General features: G+C 42.9%; 2 protein-coding genes across 3 annotated transcripts; both read left to right on the forward strand.

Moving 5' to 3' along the window:
• Positions 1-219: 219 nt before the first annotated feature.
• Positions 220-18,964, forward strand: RPL34 (ribosomal protein L34). Of its 2 annotated transcripts, none has more exons than XM_042049658.1 (5): positions 220-230; positions 16,117-16,190; positions 16,288-16,387; positions 17,110-17,213; positions 18,842-18,964. In XM_042049658.1, the coding sequence occupies exons 2-5, from the start codon at positions 16,126-16,128 to the stop codon at positions 18,924-18,926; spliced, it is 354 nt and encodes a 117-aa protein (XP_041905592.1). In that variant the 5' UTR covers positions 220-230; positions 16,117-16,125; the 3' UTR covers positions 18,927-18,964. The 2 variants fall into 2 exon arrangements, with proteins under 2 accessions (XP_041905592.1, XP_041905591.1); XM_042049657.1 differs by lacking the exon at positions 220-230 and adding an exon at positions 15,511-15,535.
• A 2,900-nt stretch (positions 18,965-21,864) lies between these two features.
• OSTC (oligosaccharyltransferase complex non-catalytic subunit) lies at positions 21,865-26,359 on the forward strand. Its single transcript, XM_042049656.1, has 4 exons — positions 21,865-22,112; positions 22,327-22,420; positions 24,008-24,205; positions 25,317-26,359. Exons 1-4 carry the CDS (start codon positions 21,974-21,976, stop codon positions 25,333-25,335), a joined length of 450 nt encoding a protein of 149 aa, XP_041905590.1. The 5' UTR covers positions 21,865-21,973; the 3' UTR covers positions 25,336-26,359.
• Positions 26,360-27,892: the final 1,533 nt, after the last annotated feature.

Below are 27,892 nucleotides of genomic sequence, written 5' to 3' on the forward strand. Positions count from 1 at the left end.
AGTTCCAAACAAAGCTTATAATTTTGCTTTGTTGACATATTTGTTAATGCATTATTCGCAGGTTCCATACATGAAGGCAAAATTGTAATGAATTAACCATTCAATCCCCACAGAGTAACCATTCAATCCCTAGGATATGCTTATGGAGAACCTGTTATATTAATAACCCAACTAATAATAAACCTATTATGGTAACCCAAAAACATCCATCTGGGACATGATCTTGCCAGGTGGAAGCTGCTCTGAGGGTTCCATATACAATATGTTCCACATATATTATGGCAAAGACCCTTTGCTTTCACCCTGACCTAATCAGCTCAAATGTCAGTGGATGAAAGAGCAATTAGTTATACTAGTCATCCTTGGAAACTAGAATGACACATTTACCTAACAAAAAAAAATAACTCAGAAGAAAATCTGCCTCTTCACTTTAAAAACACTCTATGGCAAGGTGATTCCTTGGCAATATCATTCCTTCTTTGGAAGTATTTGTGGAAAAATGTAGAAGAACAGAATGAGTTATAGTGATGCTAGTAAAAAGATGATTGAAAAGATTATCATGTTCTGTATTTTTCTACCATTTTATCATCGGAAGAGCTCCAAAGGCTTATAAGTAATTGCTTGCAAATTAATTATTTGCAAAATAATTACCTGGAGGTAATTATCTCAAAAATCACAATCGACAAGCAAAGATTAAATTTGATTTTGTTTTACATAAAGGGAAATTTGAGGGAAAAAAATCAAGTCTAAAGTGTTTAGGTCTAAAGCCTAAAACTAGAATCCTCCATCTCCTCTTGTCCTTTCAAACAAAAAATTTTAATATTCACAGGTGTGTAGCACTTTCAGCTATATAAAGGATGGCAGTGGATTCATATTGGTAAACCACACGACCTAACATTTTCTGAGGTGAACATGTCCCACTGTGACATCTTCTTCATTGTGGAATTTGAGAGTGAAAACTTAATGTGTTGTGGATAAAGCTGTGATGATTTGAAGATGAATTTGCAAGAAAATGCCACCTATTTTGGATGCTGATTCCGGATACGAGTGGGAGAAGGTTCACTACTCTGGCCTTTCCTCATTTCCCCACTATTTTGATAGGTGCCCACCGATGTTTCTAGGTTCTCTTCTGCCAATGACAACTAAACTCTGACAGGCTTCACCCAGCCCAATTTATTTTTTCCTCCCTTGCATACAAAATGGTGTAATTTTTACAGAAGTTGTATTTTCTTCACTATCTTCTGCATCCCAGATCCATAAATAACAGGCTTACATTCCAGAAATATTTTTCCTTCACTATAAATCTGAGCTCCCTGAATGGGGAGCTGGGATCTTAAAAAACAAAGCCCTCTGCTCCTAGAGCTCTTATGGCATTTCATAAAAGAAATAATCCATCTTTTGCCAAGCAAGGATTCTCTCCCACAGACCATCTATGTGGTTTCCATCTGCACGTTAATTGGAAATTGCTTGGGGTAAAAAAGTATTTATATGTTTCAAATTGAAGCTGTTCCCATGCTCTGGCAAGGTGCAGGGAGCTCTCTTCCCACAGTCCAGCCCTCCAAGGAGAAACCACAAGCTGACTGCAGACCTTGAGCGCTGAAACTCTGGGGCACTTGGGTGGTATCAGCCAGGCCGAGGTGGAGCCATGTGCCACTGCTCGCTAGAAGGAGCAGTGTGCCTGTTTTCTCTTGGGCAAAGGGCTCTCTGCTGGGTACACTCCTGCCTGCAAGTCTTCAGCAGAGTCTCCTTCTCTCTGCCAACTGTGGTTGAAGGAACACGTATTCGGTATTGTTTCTGCCAGGTAAACATCTTTAATGGCCCCAAAATTGATGCTGATGACTTCCTTCAGGCATGTAAGTCACGTAACACCTGGGAGAAACCTAGAAACACAGATGAGCCCCCTCAGCACAAAAACTAAGCTGAAAAGCATCAGAGGCTGAGCAGAGAGAGCACTTCTATCTTACTCAGACCCTCTCTGGAAACAGGGGACTTGCCCATACAGAAAATTACAAGGACCCTGAAGACCAAAAATGATAACTGGTAGATAGGCTTTGCATTGCTCTTACCAGGAATAGTCCAGCAGTGGCTTACACTCGATCAATTTATCAAAACAGCTTTCTCCATGTGCGAGGGCTAAGAGCTTGGGCAACATTCATCCTCAAGGAGCACTCACAGAGCAGATCTAAGGAAGATTTCACTCAAAAACTGCTCTGGCATCTCCTCACTTAGGAAATTATAGGCACAAGCAACCAGAGAAGGGGCCTGGATAGACTGTACCCTGACTGGAAAACTGTTTTGCAGACTTGCTCTCTGTGCTGATTTTCCTTGCAAACTCATCTTGGGATCTCTTAAGAAAAAAACCCCAGTATATATAAAACATCAGAGCAAGTTTATCCATGACATGAGAAACATTCCATGGCTATTATTTTAGGAATGGATCCAGATGGTGATCTACTGCAGCTTAGTAACCAGAAATGTTTTTATGCTGCTCTGAGATAAAATTTTTCTCAGGTCTGAAATCAGAGGAATTGACTGACAGTCTCTCTACAGCAAATAAATAATGTGAAGACCCAAATGGAGTATTTATTTTTGTGATTAAACTAGTTAGCGGGTTAATTTTAATATAATGTAAATGCAGGATTTATGGGAAGGATAGTACATAGCTAAATGCTATCTAGCAGTTTTCAATTCCTACTGGGACTTCACTGCAATGTACTTAAAGCCCCATCCTATGCTTCAGCAGGGCTGGAAGCCTGTTAGTGCTTTGAAAGGATGAAAGCAAATGAAACTGAATAGCAAACAAAAAAAAGTTCAGACTTGATCAGTGATGATGAGAGAATTCCAACTGGGTCCGCTTGGGAGCAATGATCAAGAATTAAAGTCTTGATTTTTTTTAAGTTAACAAATGAAGCTTCTTTATTCTACTTAAATAGGATAAGAAAAGCCCTATTAAAGGGAGCTAACAGTTGTACTAATCTGCAAGCCACATCTCTATTGGCCCCAGTAGGAAAAAAAGAAGGAAAGACTTCTAAAAATGTTTAACAAAACCCAGAGAAAATGAGAAGAGCAAGAGATAACTCAAAGATGTGCAACTTTGTCTCTGTGGAAGAAGAAAAGTCTGTTTTCATACCTGAATGAAGGGGCAGGAGCATGGGGTGCAGCTCTCGTCCTTTGCACTCCATCCTCCAGAGTTTACAGTCTGCAGGCTGACTGCAGAGGGGCTCTTGCCAGGTGTATGAAGGTGGCCTGGGGCTTGGGGTTTTGCCCTTTCTTTTTTTTTTTTTTTTTTGTTTTGACTGAGGACTTGATCCCCCCAGGCACCTGCCTTACCAGGATTACTTGCATTTCTGGCATGAATGATCTCAGCAGGTGGCTCTGTGAGGGCAGTGTGCCCATTCCTGGGCAAGCTGAAATATTGGCCCACTCTGCTGTCACATTGGCAGCCTTTAATGTATGCTCATCTCCATATAAGTATTGCTTAGGCTCCAGATTTGGCCAGTTGTGAGATTACTGTACCATCTGTAATCCATACGCGCTCTTGAACCTCTGGCTGGCTCGCTGGCTAAGGGGATCTTTCAGCACTCCTGCTGTATCTCCTCCATGTCCACGTGCTCTTGGTGGCACCATTCAGCATCACTGACTTGACTCTAGCTGACAGGGACAGCAATAGCTGTGAAGATGTGTCAATATCCCTGGCTGCCAACATGTGGAGGGAACCTGAATGCATGCCCAGGACTCCTCGGGAATTAAGATGTGGCTTCTAAATCTTGTGTCTGTCTCTGCACAGCCCTGGTGACCTGTGCTGGCTGGATTAGTGACAGAGTAATGCTGTAAGGACACTTTCACAGGGCTGCTGGACTAATCCCTCAGCAGGGGAGGAGAGAGAGGAATAGCACGAGTGAGATAAGAGAGAAGATCCCTTGGCATGTGTGTACCAATAAGTTAGGGAGGAGCCATTGCTATGAGAATTGAGGACAACATGCCCTCATTAGTCTAAGACACATAAAAGACATGTGGCATGGGGTGTACAGGGACAAAGGATAAAACTTGGCCCCATTGTAGAAATACGTAAAACAACAGCTGAACCAGAGTCTTGGTTCACTCTTTTTTTCATATGGACCAAGCCCACCTGTGAATTGATAACCAAAATATAATTTCGCCCTCATCTCAAGTCAATGTTTAAATGCAAGTGATGAGGAAGAACTCTCAGTAGGACCCTGAGCTCATTAAGCCTCAAGAAGAGAAGGCTCAAGGGGAATCTTACCAATCTGTAGAAATACTGAGTGAGGGAGAATAAAGAACAAAATATGCGAAATACAAGAGGTATTGAAATACGGTAAATCCAATTTATACTTTAAATAAAACGTATTTACTATGGAAGTGGTCAATCATAGGAACAGGTTGCTCATAGAGATTGTGGAGTCACCATCTCTGGAGGTATTCCAAACCCAACTCAATGCAGTTTTGTGCAAACTGCTCCAGCTACCCTGCTTTGAGCAGAGAGGTTGGACTAGACAGGCTCCAGAGAACCCTTCCAGCCATTTTTTTCCCTTTACACCCCCTCTCATCATGGATTCAAACTGCACCCTCTTGAGGAGATCAGTACAGTTCTTAAACTCCTGCTCAGCAGACACATGTGATGAACACGTATGTTTTTGCATAAAGTTCACAAATCCTCCATGTCTTAACATTTTTAGGTAAGCATTTGCCCCTAAAAATGAAAGCTATAAAGTGCTTCCTGACTTGCTGTTAATGATTGCAACAAACAGAGCAGTGATGAATTCAAGGCCAAAATGGGGGTCTTTCAATGACCCTCAGAATTTCCAACTGCTGCACACAAACCCCATTACTACAGAATTGTGACACAGAATAATGAAGTAATTTATCCAGGCTAAAATGGGTCAGAGTTTTGACAGTGATTTCAGTGAAAGCGTAGTGAGGTCCTTTGGGTTTGGCTATATTTTTCAAAGAACCTAACCTGATTCCTAGTACAAGGAAGCATGCCCAAGTTACATGGCTCTATATTTTAAACAGAACTTCCTTTTAATAACCTGGGTTTGATGCATTTTACAATGTATTTATTATCTCACACTGTGATATTTTGTAACTTAGATTTTCAGCTAACGAGTAGCTCATCTAATGAAAATAATGATTTTTTCATGCTGTACTACATGGAAACTTAAAGTATTTCAATTAAACAAACCACCTCATTAGTGTGCCTTGATAACATAGTTGAGTTTTCTTTGATATGGTCAGAAATATCTAGCATGCTTTTGGGATGCAATCAAACTCTCCAATAAACTTGTTGCTAAAGACAGCTGACTAGCACCATGTATTTCTTGAGCAGTCAAATGACCTAGTTTAGAAGTGTTTGAAGCCATTTTATACTTTGGAAGGAGAACAAATTAACCTTGTTTAACAAGTAGTTTTCAATTTGTGTCCCAGCACTCTTCTGCACTCTACCATCTCCAGAGCAGCAGCATGGCCTTATTTCATCCTTCCTGTTACATATCCTATATATTTAATGCTACAGCTTTGGGAAGCACCTCTCATCTGCTGCATGGACCCTTGGAGGGGGTAGTGTCATTGCACTCAACAAGTATTTGAAGCCACAAGGCTTATTATCTGAGGTCTGCTTCAGTTTTTTGTACTCACTGAAGAACTAAAAGAGAGCCAGGGTCATTGCTGCCTTTCACTTTGATTTATTTGGCCTGTTCCTTTGAAAGTCTTGTTCAAATGAATATTGCAAAGATAGCAGAGCACTCTGCAGCAAAACTCCAGCTTTTGGTTGAGACAAGGCCAAAATGAGCTATATCTTTACTGCAGAGTATTTCTGTGGCTGCATTGGGATGTGGGGTCAGACCTGTGGCTATTATAAATCAACATATCTCTGTTCAGGGAGCTGGTTTTTATCAGATGAAGATCTGGATTCACATTTCCATAGTTTCTCTGAGAATGAGCATTTCTGGGTAATGTTCCTTCTATAATGCTAGGGTATATTAATGTTAGAGTGAGTTGCTGTCTTTTAGGCTCTTCCCTTGAAAAATTTGGTTCAGATTTAGGTCTCCTTATAGCAAAATGATTTGCAGAAAATATCTCTGATTGTTGAAAGTAATTAACTACTCTCTCATCAGCTGCAGTGGACCACACATTTAACGCTTCACCATCTCTATGTATTCACTATAAAGGAGAAGCAGATGAAAGACATTTAGTCCATGTGCCAGCTCGCCTGTACTAACCCTTCTTGTCACTCTACTCCTTTGTCAATTCTTTCAAATACGACTTTAGTGTGGCTTCTTATCACTGTGAAAACCACATCAAGCAACAAACAAGCAAGCTTTTCACACGCAAAACTTAACTGGTGGGCTGTTACATTTGGGAAGCTACATGGTATCTCCCCACCTGTATTCTTTCTCCCTCAGCAGCAAAACTAAAGTGGACCTTGTTAGTTTTCTATTCAAGTTAATTTTGATGCCTTCTGTTCTCAGCAGATAAGATCTTCATCCTGCTGCAAAGAAATATCTACACCCAAGACGCAAGGTCTCATCTACCTTTGCCTGCCTGTTACAAACCCTAAATTCTAAGCTTAATGTAAGTTGGCAGTGTCCCTTTAATCAAAATTTAAAGCTTGTCTTCAATCTCCTCAAAGCACTTAAAATCTAGCAGCTTTAGAAGGAAAAGAATCATTAGTGCTGCCGTTCTCTGCTTCCTAGCAAGCGGGAAGTTTGACCGTGGGGTGTTACACGGTGTTGTGTTGCTCTCCACAGAGCCCTATTTGGGATCAGTCTGTCAGACTTTTGCTCTTTTTGCTGCTCACAGGGAGGAGGGCGCAGAGCAATCAGAAAATCTGCTCAGCAATAAGATGAAGCCAACACTTTCCTTCAGAAGTTTGGAGCAAGCCCTTCTTTGCACCTGCCATCTCTGTAAAGACAGGTACTAAAATTCGCATCTATGTCAGAAATACTGCATTCAGCTGTCCCAGCTTCTATCACAGGCATATCTGCTGAGAGAGGAATCAGCCATTTAGTCTGGGATGTTCATAGGAGATTGGTTCCCGTTCAGTCATTCTGATTCCTGGACCTGTGAGAAGCCAGGCTTGCAGTTTGGCAGCCGAGTGCTTGGAAAGCTGGCTGTGAGCCCCTCTGAAAGGTTGGCCTTGAATCTGCAAATATGCAACTCGGAAACCCCCGTAAGGAGCAGCCAGTCTGATGCCAAGCATAAGCCAAGCTCATCACAGCTTCATGAAAAAATAACACCTTCTGGGGTTTTTGCCATGCACAGCAAAGTACAGTATTGCAAAAATATTTTGTAGGCAGCTTTCTGTACAGTAACCTGCTGCTCTGCAGGCATGGCTACCTAACATTGATCCAGGCATTTCTTTCAGCAGTGTTACATCTTGTGTTTCTATCAGCGTGATGCTTTCGGATTTAATACGCTCTGTTGTTTGCTTCTCAAACCATTTAACTTTTCTTCCAATTTCCCTTCAAACAAGATGAATTTGCATTATTTCTTTGTTACAAAACTTCACAAATATGGATGTATATGGGTACCTCTAGGCCTTAATTTTTTCCTGTTGAACACCGATAAAAATGTATCTGGACAGATAGATATTTTAATGTGTCTCTAATTATTAATGTACAGTTTAGGTTGCACCTAGCAAGGAACATCCAAAGCCTCATGTGCACATATTTGCTCACTCACTTTCTCTCTGCTTCTCTCCCTTTCACATGTAAAGTGTGTAGTAATGTGCTGGGCTTTTACCTTTGGAGAATTTGTTTCAATCTGACTTACATTGTAAGCAAAATTGAGTTGCAGAAGATCATTCTAATTACTGGAAGTATTTGCCTAATCTTTAGTATGTTATAGCCTGGTCATTACCATTTACAGAATGTTATAATTTTAGATTTTAAAATGTGCTCACAGCTGGGCAGTACCTTGATAGCTCCTGCAGTGAAATCTGGTGTGTGGGGAGTGTATGCTGCATGCAATAAATACAGTGTGACAGTATAAAGGGCAGGACACTTGGTCCAGTGAATGTGCAGTAGATCATCGTTTGAAGGTGAATAATTTTACATGTAGCTAGCTACACAGAACACACATCCAAAGGGATTCTTACCTTCATGTCTTCTTGAAGAATGAAGGCACTTATGGAGAAGTAGGGTAACGAGACATATGGAGAAGACAGGAGGCAGCTCATTCATAGACTTAGCACTAAGATATGGATACACTTAACTGAAGAGGGAAGGAGTGATGCTTTTTTCTCTCTTTATATGATGAAAATAAAAAGTGATCAGGATAGATTTTTGTTATCCTCTGGGCATTAAAAGCTTAAATGCAAAATGCATGATTTATTATATCTAGCCAAATCTTAGGGGTAAATAGGCAGTATGGGGAATTAGTTGTTGTTAATTGGACTTCTGAGCTGAATTCCCAGGGTGCTGCACTGCAAGCACATCCCTTTTGTTTTAATATTGAAACAGGGAGAAGCCAGTTCTATGATGGATTCATTCCGCTATAGAACAGCAGAGCACGCTAAATCATCTTCATCAAAGTAAGTTGCACGTGTTGAATGTAAATATTTTAGGGTTAATTTCCACATGTACTATAAAAGGTATTTGTTTCTCCATTGAGCATTTTGAAACTGTAGAGTAAATCTTCAAGTAGCATAAATTGCCTAATTGTTCTCTAATATCTGAAGATATGATTGCTGTTCCTTAAGCTATTGTATTTAGATCACATTTTCTGTGTAGTTTGGGGCAGTCAGCTCTGCTGCTGGTGAATTGAACTCTTCAGAATTCCATGGCAGTGAGTGTGCTTTCAGTGATACTAACAAAATGTGCAATCTCGAAAACTTTATTTCATGTTGTTTTATCAACACTATAAACAGTGTTCCTTCTTTAGAAAGTTTTAACAATAATCACAAAAAAACCCCAAAACCCAAAGATCCCTCACAGATTCAGGAGACCCAGAAAAAACAGCCTTTGCATCAGGCTTTTGTTCTAGGAGCCAGTCCAGTCTCATATGCTGAAAAAATTGATAAAGTACAAATCCCCAGAGCCAAGCAGAGGCCACAGGTCACACACCTCCTTTAGCAGCCTGTTGTAGTTGATCCTCCTTGCACAGCTAATTGCCATTGGTATAATCCAAAAGGTAACTGAGAAAAACAGTCTTCTCTCACGTTTGACTTGGTAAAACATCACAAAGAAATGTCCCTAGTGCTCCTGAAGTGCTCAGAAAAAAACTTGGCAGATGTTTATATGAATTATAAACCCCTTAGAGAAGTTAAGAAGCAAAACCTTCCTGTACTGTTAATGTATCTTTAAATCACTAAGACAAATATAATTTTTTAAAAGGTAACTAATGCATGATTGACCTTTCTTCATTCTTTATCTCTCCCCTCATCCCTGTGTGGCCAACATTTGCTGTGGTAGGTAGCCCTTCCTACTTTAAAGGGCAAAGCAACAGCAAAATATCCAAAATTCCAGATCCCTTTGACACTTAACCTCTCACTCAGTAGTTTGGTCTCAGTCAATTCAAAGGAGTTTTATTGTTTATTGAACTTGAAATAGAATCCAGCCTATACCTTTCTCACCTGTTCACGGGATCCATGTCAACTTATGGCAGATGGTTTTGAATAATTTCTTGAGGAAAGGGGCAGCTACTCCTAATATTTGGTGTTCACTACTCTCCCAAAACTTGTGCAGATAAAGAACTGTAATTTAATTATCTTTGCAGAGTCCCTGAGATTTTATTAAATAGTAACATCAATTATGCTTATTTTAACACTGGGAAAGTTGGACTTAAACTAGACTAGTGTTTGGGGAACTAGATTGTTAAGGTGTTTGGGAGGTAACACTGAGTTGCCTGCAGACTTTACATTAAAGATACCCAAAATCAAGGTCACCACCACCAGTGCCCACACAGCTGATTACACTGCCCTTAATTAAGTGATTGACCCAAGTCTGCCACAGGAAACTGTGTCAGTGAGGGTGCTTTGCCCCTTTGATCCTGGGCACAGGGCACATCCTCCCTGTAAGTCAGGGAAAATTTGGCCATGCCCTTCGCCTTGGGCGGCTGCTGTTGGAGGAGGGAGCAGTGTGAGGTGACGATCCCAAGCAGCTCTGGAGACATTTCCAGTGTGAATCTTCCTGGAGATGTGAGATGCCTACAGCATTGCACATATTGCTGGGGAAGGATTGCCTCCATGCCCTTGATGCCTGGATGGTCAGAAGGCTTAGACATGAGAAGCAGACAGAGTTTAGCTTCATTTGGCACCAAGGATGAAATGCAGTTCTCACAGCCTGGAAGAGGTGTGCAGAGCCCCTTTATTTGTCCATTGCTCTGAGTGGAATATGCACAGCCTGACTTACCATGGCTGCTCCAGGAGAACCGATGCAGGGGATGTCGTAGGCCAGGGACCCTGACTTCAGCTCCGGGGCTGATGAAAAGCAAACGTGAGCTGTCACCATGCAGAATTCACAGCTGCATGGGCTGCCCACGGGCTCAGTATCCTGCTCTGTCTTAAACACTTTCCACAGGGGAGGGGGAGTGCACACAAAGCCTGTTTAATTAGGCGTTGTGTAGGAAGGATGAACTCTATCCCAAGTGAGATGGAGGATTGCATGTCTCCTCCAGATGGTGAAAGCATTTTTTTTTTTTTTTAAGGCAGGATAAAATAAACAGGTGTGAGTATGGGGCCTACCTGTATTGGTTTTAATCAGCAACTTTAAGCAAACTCAGTGTTCTCATCAGAAAAGGGGAAAAATAAACAGCTGAGCACTGTGATTCATTTACACTTCAAATATACTTTGAGTTGGTTATTCCTCAATTAATCAAATAGCTGGTGTATCCCTAAAGTAGTATAAAGTGACACGCTGTGTGAAATCAATTTTCCCTTCCAAAATCATTAAATTCAGTAGCCTGTGACTACATCCCTGCTAATTCTAGTACCGGTCCTTTCATCCTCCATTAACTTTGGCACGCCTAACAGGCTGTCAAAAATAATTTCCCAGAACGTAAATAATTCAGAAATTAAAAATTAATAAATAATAACAGAGAGCTACTGGGAGATAGACTGGGTCAATTAGTCAGCTCTGCATTCTGTTTCTTCGCAGCAGGGGGGCAGCCACATTCGTTACTAGAATCTTTCCTCCGATTCCTAGGTCTGATTTACGGCTCTTCATTACTGGATCCAGTCAGACACAATTACCTCCATCACTATCTCAGTTCCTAACTTCAAAGAAACACACATTTTCTTGTCTGCTTTTTTTCTCCTTGCAGCAGCCTCAGCTTGACGTCCCTGGAATTTCTTCCACGCGGACTAATTAATAAGACTTTGACTTATCATATTCACTTCTCTTCTTTGATGTCCTACCTTAGTCAATCATCCTATTTAATTAGAATTTCAATGATAACTTTACTTATCTGGTGGCTAGATGTAAATTAAAATAACGGGATTTTAATTCTCTTTCTTACAGGGTTATGACATTTTTGACAGAAAAAGTTTCAACCCAAATACGATATTATGTACCTCCTATGCTAGGAGTGCATTCCACTAAATTGTTTTTCCCTTTGCTACAAAATAATTTTGCTTGTTTAACAAGCTCTACTGAAATGGAAATGAACTACAGCTTCTCATAACATAATTTGCACAGGTCTGTGTTGTGGAAGGTTATGTTGATAGAAATTAGTATAATCAGATTGTGACGCATGCCACATAGTTAACAAGGAAAGGGAATGAGATTTTTAAGAAAAAAATCAGTTCTGGAGAGACAGTGGACCCTAGGACCTCTTCTTTCTCTCCTTTCCAGCAGTCGCTAGTACTTCTCCAAGGTTTCTTGTTTCCTTTCCACATTTATGGACCTAAGTCTGCTGGTTGTATCCAAGCAGCACCTGAGGCTGGATTCTGACATTTCTAAAACACATATTCATATGCTGTTCACAGAAATGGTATCATGCCTGTGACTTAACAGGAGCAGCATACTGCTCAGCCATCACATCTTTTCCTCTCTGCAGTACCCAGTATGTGCTTGCCCACAGGCTTGCTTTCCTTCCCACGCCTCTTAGAATTTGCCAGTCTAGACTGGTACAACAGCAAGTGAGTATGAGTGAAAACATCTCTCATTTTTTAATTGAAGCTTATGGTGGGGAAAAGCCCTAGAAGGATTCATGAAGAGAAGTTAATGTGGTAGTAGAATCCTCCTGGGGCCTGGTAGATTCTGAAAGTGGTACAGAAGTGTGAGGAAAATATAAGAGGATCCAGCCAGGCTTATCAAGCATTATGCCTTTGGGAACTCTTGCTCTTACCCTGCTGGAACTTTCTGTGTGACCAAGCAAATGGTCATGTACATAGGTAGGGGCTTGCAGTAAAAAGAGAGAGAAAGAGAGGACTATGTGGAAAAGAAAGAAAGGATGGTCATCATACTAAGAATTGGTCTTAAACTGTGCACAAAGAGTTCTTCTGGTGCAATAAACAGAATATGGTGACAACCTGCTGGCTGGTGCAAAATACGCTCCATTACTAAACTGCCATCAGAGACTATTATCTTTCTAATTGGATCTGGTGGAAAAGAGGTTTACAGTTTTGTACCGCCAATAAGCAAGTACACCCTGAAGCCAGCCTCCAGTTTTCTCTAGGAAAAAGGTCCACAACCTCAGATACTATGCTTCCACTGACATCCTAGAAGGGAAAAATTTAAAGCATGCCACTGTTACTTTACACACAGCACTGTTGGGCTGTGCATTTGATAACCCATCCCCTTTGTTGAATTCAAGGAAAGAAGAAAATGCAGAAAGAGTTAATGAGGCATGTTGGATGTGGAAAATGACTGCTCCCAAAAGAGATGTTTTTTGGTCCTGCGAAGAGGTAGGAGTAGCAGAGAACATGAATCACTTGACTAATCTGTACAAAATGGGCTTAGTGAGCTGCTGCTTCAAATCTTATCCCCACATTAGATAGCATTAAACCAGTTGTCATTAAGCTAACATTTCTAGATACTCTGGTGAGCCGTTTGCCTGATAGCCCTGTTCCTCTTAAAAAATGAACTGGAAATGCTTAAAAACTAGGCCAGTGCACTGGCAGAAGCGAATGGCTGGAATTTAATTGACAGGTTCTAAAACCTACACCAGTTGAGTTTAGAGCCTAAATAGGGTAAGTTCAAAAATGTATCAATACTATTGTTCAGTAATAAAATAGTTACCTGTTGCACTGACAACATCTAAACTATTCTATCATAATTTAATAGTGTTGTTTTTTAACAATTGGATTCTGTTACACTTTTATATTTAGGCATGATTATTTAATCTAATTTAATTGGCTTTCTTATTCCCCTCAGGGTTCTGGGCCTAGAAAGTTCATGTTAAATACTCTAATTGCTCTGAAACTTACTTGTCTTCTAAAATATGCTCCTATTTTAAATATACCCTAAAATCTAGTTCATACATATTTTCTCTTCTTTCATGAATTAAAAAAAATCTGCTGTCCATAATTTGCACTTAAAAAGAGTCAATAATTAACCAAAATAATAATTATAGATTGAAAACAGGGAGGTTGCAGTACAACCAACTGTGAGTTACACACCCGTAAATAAGGCCAGGAGCACACATCAAAGCTTTCTGAGCACCCGCTACTCTCTAAAAGCAGAGCTGAAGCTGCTAGCGATGGCAGCAGCAGCACCCTATGTGTTTAATGCGTGGGTCCCTGAGTAACATTGTGGAGCAGTGCTCAGGTCAGTGGAACAAAAGAGCATTTTGGGGCTCACAGGTGGTGGGCCTAACCCTGTCCTCCTTGCAGATGGTGGCTTCCCATTGATGCTATATGAAGATTTTGACCATGTGGGTCAGCAGCGATTATGGCAGCAGCCACAAGGCATTCACACGCGCCGTGAGAAGGAGGGGATGGACTTGGTGTGGCAATGGGAACACCACCACTGCCACCAGAGGCTGGGGAGCAGAAGTGAGGGAAACGTGTGCTTTAAAATGTCTTGGTCTTTCATGTGTCAGTGCCAGGTGGTGGGGTGGGATCCAGACCCATTAGGGAGGTCACAAATGGATAGCAGAGGCCAAATGCTGATTTCAGAGCACAGAGGCAGCTCTGCTTGTCAACATGCTCCTCAGCTTGGCAGGGACCTGGGTATGTGGGATAGGAGCTGAAACAAACATCTGGGAGAAGTGTAGCCCAGGGACTATTTCTCCTTTCCTTCCTATCAACACAGTGCTTAATGAAAACATGAGGGGCTGCCAGGGATACCTTTTGTGCATTTGGATTTTAATAATTATTAAAATGGCACCACTGGAATGCTGTTTGTGGCTACTGACAAGCCATCCTATACTCCCTTAGCTCTTGCTATTTCCTTTATTTTCTTTTCTCAGGGCTCTACCACAGGCTATTAAATAAATTTCACAGAATATTCTGAGCTGAAAGGGACCCACAAAGATCATTGAGTCCAGCTCTTAAGAGAATGGCCCGTACAGGGACTGAACTCACAGCCATGGTGTTATTAGCACCATGCTCTCACCGACTGAGATAATTTCATAAGTCAGAAAACGTGAACCCAGCTCAGGAAACCTGAATGATGCTGACAGATGAACACAGGCAGATGTACTAAAGGAGAGTCCCACTTACTGTGTCCTGTTTCCCCTATGCTTTTCCTGGGTACCTGTGCCTTGGAAATGGGAGTTTGAGTCAGGTGGACCTGACCAGCAGAGAAAAGTTTACAACTTCATGCTCCTGCGTGAGCACCTGCCCTGGAGCACATGACACAGTGAGTACATGTCATGGGAAACGGGCACCAGGATTTTCCATCCAAGACCACCAGCGCAGCTGCTGGCACAGCAAGGAGGTGTCAGGCAAACGTGGGTATTGTGTTGCTCTCCACAGGGCCCAGTTTTGGGATCACTCCGTCTGCCTGGTCCAGTGCCCGGGAAGACCAGTGCTGGGCAGGAGCAAGGGCATCTCGAGGGGAATGGGGCACGGCAAGGACAGCCCTGCAGTGCTCCAGGCAAGGCTTTCAAGGAGTTCTGGGGGAACAGCCTTTTCCCCGTAGAAGTTCAGTGTAAGACATGCAGTTTCCAGGTGTGTCACGTGCCAGTTTGCCGTGGAAAACCACGTATGGGTGACTTGTAATTCAGAGCTTCGAACAGAAGGATGGGGAATGGCTTCTGGGCTCACAGATATGTAATTACCATAATGATGCACAAACCCTTCTTTCTGAGGACAGAAGCCGATAGTTCAGAAAAAACAGTTTTTCGGTAAAACACACAATAAATAAAATCGGGCCCCCACCGCGCCCATCGCTGGTGCTCCCGGTCCCGCCGCCGAGCGGCGCCGCGCCCCGCCCCGCCCCGGCCGGCCCGTACAACATGGCGCCACCCGTGCACCTCTGTTCCGTACGCCATGGCGGCGCCCGCTCGGCAGCGCAGCCAGGATCCGGAGCACAGCGCGCAGGCGCCGCTATTTGTTCCGGGCTCCTGCGCGCCCCTATTTCAATGGTGACCCGCGCATTTCCGCTTCCTCTTCCGGGTCCGGCGGCGCCAGGTATGGCGGCTTGCGGCCGGGGGCTGTGGGCGCCCATCCGCCTCCATCCGCGGCCCGGCGGGCGGCAAGGGCGGCCCGAGGCCCGTGGGCTGTGGGGAGGGACCGGCGGCGCTGCTGCTGCCCGCGCTTGGGCTGGAGCGGGGGGCAGAGCTGCCCGGCAGAGAGGCCGGGCCTCCCTAGGCCTCCGCGGTGGGGCTCCCGAGCAGGGCCCGCGTCTCCCGGGGCTGCAGATGACGCTTATGTTTCTATAAAGTACGTAGCTGCTAAAGCTTTAAGCAGTTTCCTAGGAGCGCATGACATAATCCAGGCAAGACCAGGATGGTTAAACAGCGTTCAAGTTAGTTCGGGTGAATCTTCTTTGCAGATCGCATCGTGCCCGCTGTCACGCGTTTTGTTGTTCTGTAATATAGTGGTGTTGGCTGTCACTGGTCAGGAAGGGCTTTAATTTTACTAATATCGAATCGACAGCTGCTGATTCACATCTGGTACAGTGGTTCAGTACAGGTGGTCCTGTGACAACCTGAACTTCCGTGTGGATATCGAGCTCTTAACTAGTGCCGCTTTGTTTTTGACTTACTCAGGTGTGAAAAATGGTGCAGCGCCTGACATACCGCCGTAGGTTGTCCTACAACACAGCTTCCAACAAGACCAGACTGTAAGTAAGACAGTTTGTAAGAAAATTTCTGTTGTAAAAAGGTGGTGTTTCAGTTTTGATTGATAACGTCAACTGCTTATTTTTCTGCTGTACCTAGGTCCCGAACACCCGGGAACAGGATTGTTTACCTTTACACCAAGAAAGTGGGAAAGGCACCCAAGTCAGCATGTGGTATTTGCCCAGGAAGACTTCGTGGTGTAAGTATGATCATAAACACCTAAGGGTGTTTGTGTGGATCCGTGTTTTTTTCAGTACAAAGAGCCTTTCCAAATAATACAGTGTGCCTGTTTATTGACCAGTTCTTGTTGAAAGAACTTTTTCCTTTAAGATACTCTTAATCAAATGTTGTAAAGTTTACTGGTAAAATAAGCTTTGGAAACTCAAAACATTTTTTAATGCTCCTGATTTTGCATTATTGTTAAATATGAACCTTCTTGTTTTAGAAAATCTAACTAAAATTTTTAAAGCTAGACAAGGTGATTCTGTAGCAGATCTAAAAATGTAAATTGGGCCTATTAGACCTGCAGAAAAAAGGGTAAGCCAAGTTTAGAAAAGTTTCAGTTTTAGAAAAAGGAATTAATGTTTTTAACTGTTTTTCTTTGGAATGTTTTCTTGAAGTAACACCATTGCTTCTAACAGTTATGGGAATGCTTGCAAAATGTTGATCTTTAGCCAGTTCCTATCTTTGAAAAAACAGTCTTTTTTCTAACCAATTTTTTGATGAACCGCTGGGGTAGAATGAAAAGATCAGCTGAGGAATGCTGAAGATGGTACATATAATGAGCTGCAGCCTCAGTCACTTCTTAGCATCTTGAATAGTAAATTTCTGGTGTTGCTGCTTTTTTTTTTCTTTAAATGGCAGATACACAAAACTGCTGTCTTATGACACACTTCTTTTTCTTTTTTTTGTTGTTTGTAGGTCCGTGCTGTGCGCCCCAAAGTTCTGATGAGGCTGTCAAAAACAAAGAAGCACGTTAGCAGAGCCTATGGTGGTTCCATGTGTGCCAAGTGTGTCCGTGACAGGTAATGTACAGAAAGCCGGCTTTATTCCTGAGGTTGCTTCCTACGAGGTTCTTAACATCTCTTCCTTCACATAACATGGTCCCAAACTTTGAAGGTTCTGCTCTGACACTGGTGTAGGGAAATGGAGAGTGTGAGCGTGGGGCACGTCAAGCAGTGATGGGTGCTAGTCTGTCCCTTGGATTTGAGGGAGTTTCTGCATGTGGAGCTCCTTTGTGGACACTGAATGTTCTTTGGGATTTCTTACTGCACTGTTGCATGGATGCTGAACAGTCTGCTTGTGCTGGATTTTTATCTTTTGTATTGAGCCCCCATAGTAAAGATTTTCCTGTTCTGTTGTCCTGTTCTGCCTCCTGCAAGTTTAATTGAATTTTTCACTTCTTTGAAATGTTTTGGGATTCAGAGATACTACTTGCTTGTATGTCAAGCAGCTTTATGTGGTTAAGCTTTAAAATGGCCTTTGCTGGGCCTCTCTGAATTCGGTTTTATTGTGTAGCAACTGCATATTCTGTGCTTCCTTGGCAAGTTTGAGGAAAAACACGACCATGAGTGTGTCATCTCTGTGAATGGTAATCAGAGCAGGTCTCTGGGGGCAGCAGTCTACTGCAAGTTTTTTTCATCAGTACTGCTAGCATTTGTTTTCTTTTTGGCATGTCTAAGTTTTAAGATAAATTACATTAGGCACCACTGAAGATGAGCTGTTACAGCTGCAGAGACACAGCATAACTTTTCTCTGTTGAAAGCCACTTTTTTTCTGAGTGTTTTCCCAAAACCTTCATGAGCTTGATAGGTAGTTTTTAGTGCATGAGTATGTTTTATTCTTACTGTGCCTAAACCAGAAATCACAGCCACCTCCTTCCCTATAATGGTCAGGTTTTCTCCTGCACCTGCTTAGGCATCTTTGATAAGTTTTGTGTACTGTAGGAGTAGCCATACGTGCCAGATACGTGCAGAAAGCATTTTAATGTTTAAAGATAGAAGAGTGTGTATGATATAATTGCACTCTTAACTCAAAACTATCAAATAGGCTGTTGATATGTGAGTGCTGATAAATAGATCTGTCCCATCTACGTGGTGGCTCTGCATGTCTTCCAGAAATAGCTGTATTTTGGCATGACTTGTCCTGCTAGGCTTTTTCCCTGTTGATAGCCAAGGAGCTTTAATCCTGACAGGGAAAGTGTTCCTGTTTTTAATAACTGGGTGCACGTAGAATTTCCTTTAGTTGCAAGGAAGAGAGCTGACCACGACTGGTCACACCAATTCTGACTTTACCAGAATGAAATTAATTCGCCAGTTAGGAGTTCTGCTTTTTGTCTTTGAAGTTTGTGAAGATGGTAAATTTTCCCACGTTCAGCCATCAAGTATTACCTTGCTTGCCTCCAAGCCACTTACCTGTAATCCACAGGCACCCTAGGGTGCCATCCCCCAATTGCTACGTTCGTACAGTGCCACTGTCCCTGTCTTCTGCTGCTGGCAAGAACAGCAGTGGGTTCCCTTTTTATGTAACTGTGGAACTAACACCACCTGTGCAATGAGTGTTGGAGATGGCAAAATCAGTTGTAATTGTCTTATTTTTTGTGGTTTTACTTTAGTAGATAGACACATATGCTAAAGTAGTTTTTCTTTTCCAGGATCAAACGAGCTTTTCTTATTGAAGAGCAGAAGATCGTTGTGAAAGTGTTGAAGGCACAAGCACAGAGCCAGAAGTCAAAGTGAACCTATTTGTAGTTTCAGCCCAATAAATGAAATCTCCACTTCTGTGTCCTGTCATTCCATGTGCAGAGCTGGGCTTTGGTGCATTAAAACCTGTAAGTCGGGATGCTCTGTTCTGCCTGCTGACAGGGAAATGAAGCAAGTGGAAGGAAGTCTGGTTAAACAGGACTCCCAGCTCAGGCTCAGTCATGTAGAGGGATTGGAATAACTTCCAGCAATGCAGGTTTTCTTTCAACAGCTGTTTATGAAGTCATTGGAGGACTCGGAAGAAAGTTAGGACTTTGACAAAGAGCAAACAAAAGTGACTGAAGACTAGAAGAGAGGTTGTCAGATGAAGAGGAGAGCTAGTATAGGCCTAAGGTAGATTTTTTTTTATTGTTGTATGTGGTATTGCTCAAATGAGGGTAGAGAAAGTAGTCTTTAACTTCTCAAAGCCAGTGCTGTATCCGCCGGACAGTTGCATGCTGCTACATCTTCCAGGATCTCCTGGAAGAGAGCTGCAGCTGCTGTATTGTGTTAGGCCTCCCTGGGTCAGCAGTTGCAGGTACAATACCAACAGAGCTCCAGGACACAGGTAGAACAGACCTTTAAAGGCTTCCTGGTTAGGTTTTAGAGTACCAATTTGGGCCTCTAGTATTGAAATTCAACCCAAAGTTAGTTTATCATTAAGGATGTAATTGTAGTGTAAAAAGTGAAAATGGCTTTGCTTCATTCTGTTCTGTAGAGAACTGTTAATGTGTCTCTAATGCTGTCCAGGAGTGTTACAACAGTCGGGATACTTCTTGCTTTACCTGTGTGTGCAGTAGTATTCCTCAGCCCCCACTCTGAATATTGAACTGCTTTTGCTATCTCACAAGCATCTATTTTAACCTGGTTTTAACCAATAACTTATTTCAAAAAGTAGTGAGCTCCACCATGAGAGTAAGGAAGCAGGATAAATCATTTCTGAGCACACAGACTTCCTGGCAGCTGTGAGAGTGCCACTTGAAGGGGTTTCTAAGGTCACCTGTGGAGTCTGCTCAGGCTGCGGCTCAGACGTGTGCAGGTCGCTCCTGTGTGCATGCTGTGTTTTAACCCTGCCTAGGTCTGTCAGGCTGTACAGTCAGCCAAGGGACAGAGGGCAAAGGTTGAGTTGAAAAACCCTCGCTGGTGCTTTGGGTGAGGTGCCTGGCGACTCACTGCTGCCTCCTGGGTGTGACAACAGGAGGTGGCTCTGGTCCAGGATAAGTGACTTAAAGCTGTGCATGGTGAAAGAACCTGTACCTCCCCAAGGTTTTCTTCACAGTGCCCCAAGTAGTTAAAACAATTTTATCAATATTTTCAAAATGGATAAATGTTGTATCTTGATGTGAAGCATTTCTCCTCAGCTCAGGTGCAAAGGTTGTAGGTCATTAAAGGAGCTTTTGAGACTAACCTGGCATTTTTAGGTGCTGTTACTATAGTTAGTTTACAAGGTTAAAATTTTTCTTGTCTTACTGTCCTAGTACAAACTTTAGTATTTTGGCATGCTGGAAAAAAATAAAGAAGCAGCAACCAGGGCAGGTGTGTGTAACCTGCCCCAAAAGTGCTCCTGTTTTGCATTAAATGCTATGAGACTAGAGTTTTCCTTCAGACTTCTGGAAAGGAGTCAAGATGGAGGGAGAGTAATTTTGGAATAATGAGGATAAATTTCATAAACATCTGCTGACAGGCACTGAGAGGGAGGTACTTCCAAACAGGAAGGCTAAGACTGAAAGCTAGCTATAAATGACATGATTGCACCAGAAGTCAACATAACTGATTTTGGAGAAGTGGTATTGCCACTGTAGGCAGAAATAAAAGCAGTCATTGGGCAAAGCATCAGTGAAGTGGTAATAAGGCCCTTAATTATTTTAAGACAGTTTGAGCAGATGGCTGCCGTGTAGGAATGGGGGCAGTCATTTGGGGCAGGGCTGTGCAGTGGGAAGTAGGCTGGGTAACTTGGCAAGGGGGGCGAGTTCAGCTGGCACGAGTGCTTTCAAATAAGCTCCTGTAAGCCGGAGTGAAGAGCTCTTCCCTGCCCCTTTCTTGAAGCAAGAGGAACTAGGCGAGCTTCCACTGAAAAGGGGGAGATTTTCTGACTGGGTGCTGCCTGGGTGCTTCTCTCCAAAGCGATCTGAGGACAGAGGCAGGTGGGGCCTGGCTGGGCTAGGCCGATGAGGTGTTTGCACACTTACAGGACCGTGTGAGACAGGGTGTTACACACGGTACCCTGCTTGCTCTCAGAAGCTATTGCTGTGCTGTGCCTTTTCCTCCCTGGTCTGTGTGCAGCTGTCGGGGTGGTCTCCTCTGGCTATGGGTGAGGATGGGCACCACATCCCATGGTGCGGGCAAAGGGCATCCCAGCCCCACGCTCCCCTGCAAACACAGGGACTGGGGTGAGGCCTACTACGGACCTTCGTCTGCTCGCCGGGTCTGCATCCCCCCAGGCTGACTGCGCAAAATCACACGCGGGACGTGGCTTTTCCTTCGCCCGTCAGAAAACTGCATCAGCACACGAGTGCCCAAAGGGTGCCCCGGGCGCCGCCGCTGTCCCTGCTGCGAGCAGCGTTCCGCGGGTGGGCTGTCGGGAGCGCCGGTGGCTCCCGGGGCCCACGCGTGTGCGCGGCACCGCTACCGCCGGGGCGGCCACGTGGCTGCCCAGCCCGGGGCGGGGCCCGCGCGCGCCTGGCCACGCCCACGCCCCGGCGCCGTTACCCAGCGCCGACACGTCAGAGCTTCTGGGTCCTGGCAGGTGGGTAAAATTGAGAGAACGCCCCCCCCACCGACGGTGGACGTGCGGTGTTTCCGATGTTTTTATGCAGAAAAAAAGAGTCTCTTTTTGAATCTGTCATTTACGTCTGATCGTAATTTCTAGTGCTTTGTTTATTTTGTCTTTTTTAAAAGTGATCGATCGCTCCCTGTCAGGACGCGGGAGTCCATTTCCGTTTCCGCCTTCGTGTCGGTGGCGGAGCGCGGCCGCGGCGGGACGGAGCGGGCAGCGCCGGGAGGGAGCAGCGGTGCCGCGGCCGCCCCGGGACTGCACCGCGGCCATGGAGACGCTGTACCGCCTGCCCTTCGCCGTGCTCGAGTGCCCCAACATCAAGCTGAAGCGGCCGAGCTGGGTGCACATGCCCTCGGCCATGACCGTGTACGCGCTGGTGGTCGTGTCCTACTTCCTTATCACCGGAGGTGAGGCCGGGGCGGGCGGGCTGAAGGGGAGGCCCGGCTCACGGAGCAGCTCTCCCTCGGTCCCTGCCCCGGGTGGCAGAGCCGCTGCTGACCCCGTGTCCGGGTCCGCACCGCCCGTAGAACACGAACCTCGGCCAGCCCCGAGCGTCCCCGCGGTGTCAGGGCAGTTCTCGCTGCTGCGAGTCAAAGTCGGTGCTTGCTTTCCTCCCCGTAGGGATTATCTATGACGTGATCGTGGAACCTCCCAGCGTGGGGTCGATGACAGACGAGCACGGGCATCAGAGGCCGGTGGCTTTCTTGGCGTACAGGTACGAGCAGGGCCCTGTCCCCATTAGCGATGTCTTGTAAATGGCTAAGCTCAAGGGAATAAACCTCGTCTTGCAGAGCTTTGCATCTGCTTCTTTTTTTTTTTTTTTTTTTGGTAGCTTTCTCTACAAGGCAGGATTTGTTTTATATCAGGTTTTGGTTGGCAAATACTAAAAAAAGCCACCACCAAACCAGCATTGAAACCAGTGGAAATTGAAAAACTCAGCCCTAAAACTTTTAAAAATGAGAAACCTGGTAAAAAGAAATTGTTTGGGGCTGGCAATACTTCTGTTTCTTGCTATTCAAATTGAGTTTTATAGTGGATGCAGATACATTTGATCATCTTTCATTGCAGCATAGGTAATGTTTGGGAAACTTTGGGTTCTGACCTTTTAAACTCTAGTGTACTTGGGACTCTGGTGTCTGAGGGTGGGGAACATAGTTACAAATGTAACAACAGGGTCTTCTTAGAGGCCTTGCTTTCTATTACTGAAAATGAGCTGGAGGCTCCTAGTAACAAACTGGTCTGAAGAGAGTTAAATCTACATCTGTAACTGGCGGGGAGCTTATGTGTGTGGAAACAAATAATGATTTTTGTTAAATGCCAAAAAAGTTGGTTGAATTTGTGAGGTCTGTGACATGGTTGATGTGACAGATTTTGACTTGGACTAGATATGTGCTTCAGACAGATTGGATTGTTGCAATGTAGATGAATCAAGTTACTTCAGGGAGTTGCTAGCACTGTCATTTGTCAGTGTAAACAAGATGAAAGAAGACAAACTTGTTTGTTTCCAGGATATGAGACAGTAAGGATAATCTTTATTTCTGTATGGGCATCCACTGTAGTTTCATCAATGCCAGTTTTATGAGGTTGCTAATTACGAGGATAGGAAAATGGCTCAGTGACTGTGGGAAGCAGGAGACTCGTGAGCCAGGTGCAATATTCATTCTGCATCTTGTCTTCCTCTCTCCCTGTCCCTTTCCATTTGTAAGAAGGAAGTCCAGCTCTCTGGGCTGACAGAGAGCCCCATGGGGCATCCTCAGGCTGGGTCCCTGCAATGGATCTGGATTGAGTGCAGGCTCAGCGAGCAGGCAGTGAAACATCCTGCAGGATGTGTGCTGGAACCAGAGGATATGCTTCATGCACTGCCATAGTGCTTTGAGTGGGAGTTGTCCTGAGAGGATTCAGGCAGTCCTGCTTAAATATCGGGATGGAAATAAGGAGGTTGTGGTGCCATGCCTTGGGCCCATCTGTGTAAGCAGGGACTCCTTGGACTAGGTGTTTCTGCAAACAGATGAGCCTGGGTGATCTCTGTTAGTGTGCACAAATATGTATAAATCCTCTCGTGCTGGACTGGGCACCTTGCAGACTCTCAGTTCTGGAGACAAATTGTGTTTTAAAGTCTTGATGTAATTGTATAATATCAGTTTCCTACTTACTTTCAGTTAGAAAGTCAGCTATCAAAATTAATCATCCTGTGTGTTTATACAGTTAAATCATGTTGAGTAGATGGGGTTTGAAATGTAAATAATTTCTTTAATCGTCTTCCGACTCTTCTCACTTCACCCTTTTTTTTTTTCTCCTTTAGAGTAAATGGACAGTATATTATGGAAGGCCTTGCATCCAGTTTCCTCTTCACAATGGGTGGCCTAGGATTCATAATTCTGGATCGATCCAATGCACCAAATATCCCCAAGCTGAATAGGTTTCTTTTGCTCTTTATTGGATTTGTTAGTGTGCTTTTGAGCTTCTTCATGGCCAGAGTTTTCATGAGGATGAAATTACCGTAAGTGATTTAATTACCTTTCAGCCTTTATTCTCTTTTGTGGCTTATGTGTGCCATGTTAAATTTAAGAGTAACAAAATGTGGTGATCTTCAGCTTGAGTATAAGTTGCTTTTTTCAATGCACTTTTTGGAACAAGCTACCTTGAATGAGGTGAGATGCTTTGGGAGCCAGCTACTGTAAGATGGTGCTGTAGTTAGAAAAGGGTGACAGTTCCTGGTATGTCAGAAAATATGATTAATGAGTCTGACATGCTCAGTGTACCGTAAAATTCATTGTATGTCCCAGTCAGGTAAGTAGTTATAAAGCAGGGCTTTGAGGAAAATGGAACTGTTTAAGTACTTGAAGAAGGGCAAAGGAAAAAGAGATCTGTAGCTTTCAAGTTATGCAAAATCCAAATGCAGGTTTTCTAATTTTCCCCCCTCTGTATTTTTCAATCCATTGATGTAATTTAGAATAGCTGAAACCTGATGTTGAGAATTACTGGTAGCTAGTTTTTGAAGTAGTTCCATGAACTGTTGAATGAATAGTTACAGTCATTCTTCTATTCTTAAAAACTTTTTTTTGGCCTCTGCAGCGTACTTAAAAAAACCTGTTTCATAACAATAACAGTAGTGATGGGTTCCCTGGCAGCAGGTCTGGATAGGGACCTGCCCTATATTTTCTTGCTTCATTGATGCCATATATTCTTTTTGCTTCATTGAGTACATGTGTGTCTTAACAGTTCTCGTTCTGAAATTCATGTAAAAAGAGGAATGAAAGAGAGAGAACAGATTTGTGTTGAGTGCCAGAAAAGATCAGATATTATACTGAATATCTTAACATTTGTAGTCTGTGTAAAGGGTACAAATAAAGAACACTTAATAGGGCGTAATGTGGGCTTCAAAAATTCCTAACAATTACCAAAGCTGGATTGAGAATGGGCTAATCCATTTTCCTTCAGTGTTCATTGAAGAAAATCAGATGAGGAAAGAGGATGTAGTTAAGACAGCCTTGATCAGCAGAGGCTTTTGCAGTCTCAAGTTTGGGTTTAAGATTGTATGTCTCTTGATTTTTGAGGAGTGCTGCCTATGTTTGCTAACTTTTTCTCTAAATTAACTTTTTTTTCTGTAGGGGCTACTTGATGGGTTAGTACCTCTTGTGCTGTGTGAAAGTTCGAGCTGAATTTACTCCTCTTCATGAAGTGTTTTAAGAAGAAACAGCAAGAAACAAGTTCTGTAGTCACCATCAGCAGCAAAGAGACCTGGCTATGAGAAACAACTAGGGAAAGAGTGCTTTCTCTGCAAAAAAACTCACTACCAGTGGCTGATCTGTAGTTTTCAAGCAATGTTTTATCATTTTTGATGTAGAGCTTTTGAAAAAGAGGAAGTTACATAGCTGAGTAGTTCTTTTATATTCCATCTCAGTATGAAGTAGAGAACCTCCCTTTAGCTCTACCTGAAATGAGTATTTGCCATTGACTTGACAAGTTCTTTGTTGCAGGTTTGTCTCCTCTTCCCTGTGTGGGACAATTATGTATGTGAATCAGAGAAGAAACACCCAAAACGTTGATTTCCAAGTTATAATCAGAAAATTAGTAACTTTGGATGCTTTACAGCCAGAATACAATGTGTCTGAAATTATTGTGAAGGCACCTTTTGCCTTGATATTAATGCTCTATCTGAGCAAATCCAGACATGCACTGGGAAAGGCAAGCTGTATGAATGTGCATTTTTTTTAAGAAAAAGTGTACAAAAGGAGCCAAATAAAACTTATTTTCTAAAAAAATTATTATAATTTTGTGCAACTTGTAAAGCTTTTTCTTGTGTGCATGGACTGTTCTACATCCATATGCCAGTTGCCACACCATGACCACATAATTTCAGCTTTGTTTTTCACTGTTGGATAATGATTTTTTTTTTTTTTTTTAATATCAGGGACAAAAAGCCTCATTTTCCATGAATTTGTACTGTATGCGAACAACACACGGTTATCAGTAGCCAAGAAAACTTACTTCTGAAGGTGCTGCTTTTTTGTGTGAGGCAAGGTTCCAGTTTAATTTGTCTTAATTTTAAAATATTGAATGTTGCTGATATGTTTCTTTCAAGTAATGTATTGCATTTTGGGGGAAGGAAAGATCCCTCTGAATCACCATAAATGCCTTTTTTTGCAAGTCATATGTGTTTGAAGCACTGTTTTGATCAGTATAATAATATAAAGTAGAAAAGTTTATTCCTGTAACTGTAAAGTAAGCATTACTGTTCACATACTTAATCAACTTTCTGAGCTAGTTGTTATCATCTGCCCTCAGGCTATGGCACTTCCACTACCTCATGTGTATGTATAATGTGACACCTGCATCTGTTCATCTTACATGTTTGTCATTAAGATTTAAGGTAGTTTAAGCAGTTTAATGAGGCTCATAACTGCAAAATTTCCAGTCTTTTCGAAGCAGCTATCTTTTGGCCACTCTGATTTTGGTGAGACACATGCTTACCTTCAGGGGGGAGTATTGATATTGTGTAAGTAAATAACTGGATATGTAAGTCAACTTTTTAATACTCTTGAGAGTCAAGTCAAACCAGAAGGTCAGTTCAGTGAGTGTAATTAAGACTTTTTGTGGCTCACTGCTTGTTGTAGTGCAGTTCAGCTTCAGCCTCCCAAGTTTGCAGCTGGTTCTAAATGAGCATGCTTTTGAACAGTGGTTTTGAAGGCACAGTTCGGTGCCTGTGCTCCCTGAAGTGCCTTTCACTATAATTGAACACTAGGTGATGTAACTTGGAACAACAAATGAAACAGACATAATTGCATGGTAGAAGGTAGTTTTGGGAGAGTAAAACTCGGTGACTCTCTCTGCCACAAATAAGGCTGAAGGAACACCACAGTTTTTTGGTCACAGGCTCCAAGCTAGGTCTGGTATGATCATCTGCCAAAGTCTGTGCCACAGAGAGAACCAGGAAAACAAACACAGAGTAGAAGATGGACCATCCAGAAAAGAGGCATGTGGTAGGTTGTAAGATGGCAGAATGGTTTATTTTGAATGTGGAGGCTTCTTGGTCACCCAAAGTAAATTTCGACTGAGCACTGTCAAATAAACTGCAAAGAACAGGTATTGCAGTGTGTTATAGGAAACCTCTTTGCAGTTAACGAAAGGCCGGTATTTTCTGTAACTGCTGTTCTTTGTAGGTAACAGCAGGTGGCCTCTAAACTAGGGGCTTATAATAGCAATAGGAATGTTTCAGTGACTGAAAGAAAACTTCCTGTAACTAGTGACAATATCCATCTGTGTTTCATGTTCATATCTTCAAGGTTCAACTGAACTAGATCGTGGGCAAGAGGTTAAAAACAAGGTAAAGCAGAGCTTACAGGAACACATCTTTCCTGATTAAAACCAGAAATTTGGCCTACTTCCAAGTGCAACAGAAAGAGGCTGAAGTGTAGAGGTCTTGATTTTATGGCTGTCTTGATGTTGAGAAAATACTGAATCCATGGCTTCTCTGAGAGATGATGTCTAGTCAATACAGTCAGGAGGACATATATAACTTGTATAGCTTTTTAAAGTTAGTGTATACATATATGAACCCTTAAATGATCTTATACTTAATTGAATTAAGCTGAAAAATACCTCTAGATGAAAAAGAACAGACATTCCGACTTCTTTTTTTTCCCCCTCAATGCATTTTCCAGACCCCTGCATATTGTGGAACGGT

The sequence above is a fragment of the Corvus kubaryi genome, unplaced genomic scaffold (assembly GCF_017639235.1).
Source record: "Corvus kubaryi isolate FWS band 111438036 unplaced genomic scaffold, C.kubaryi_AGA036_p1.0 71, whole genome shotgun sequence".
NCBI classification, from domain to species: Eukaryota; Metazoa; Chordata; class Aves; order Passeriformes; family Corvidae; genus Corvus; species Corvus kubaryi.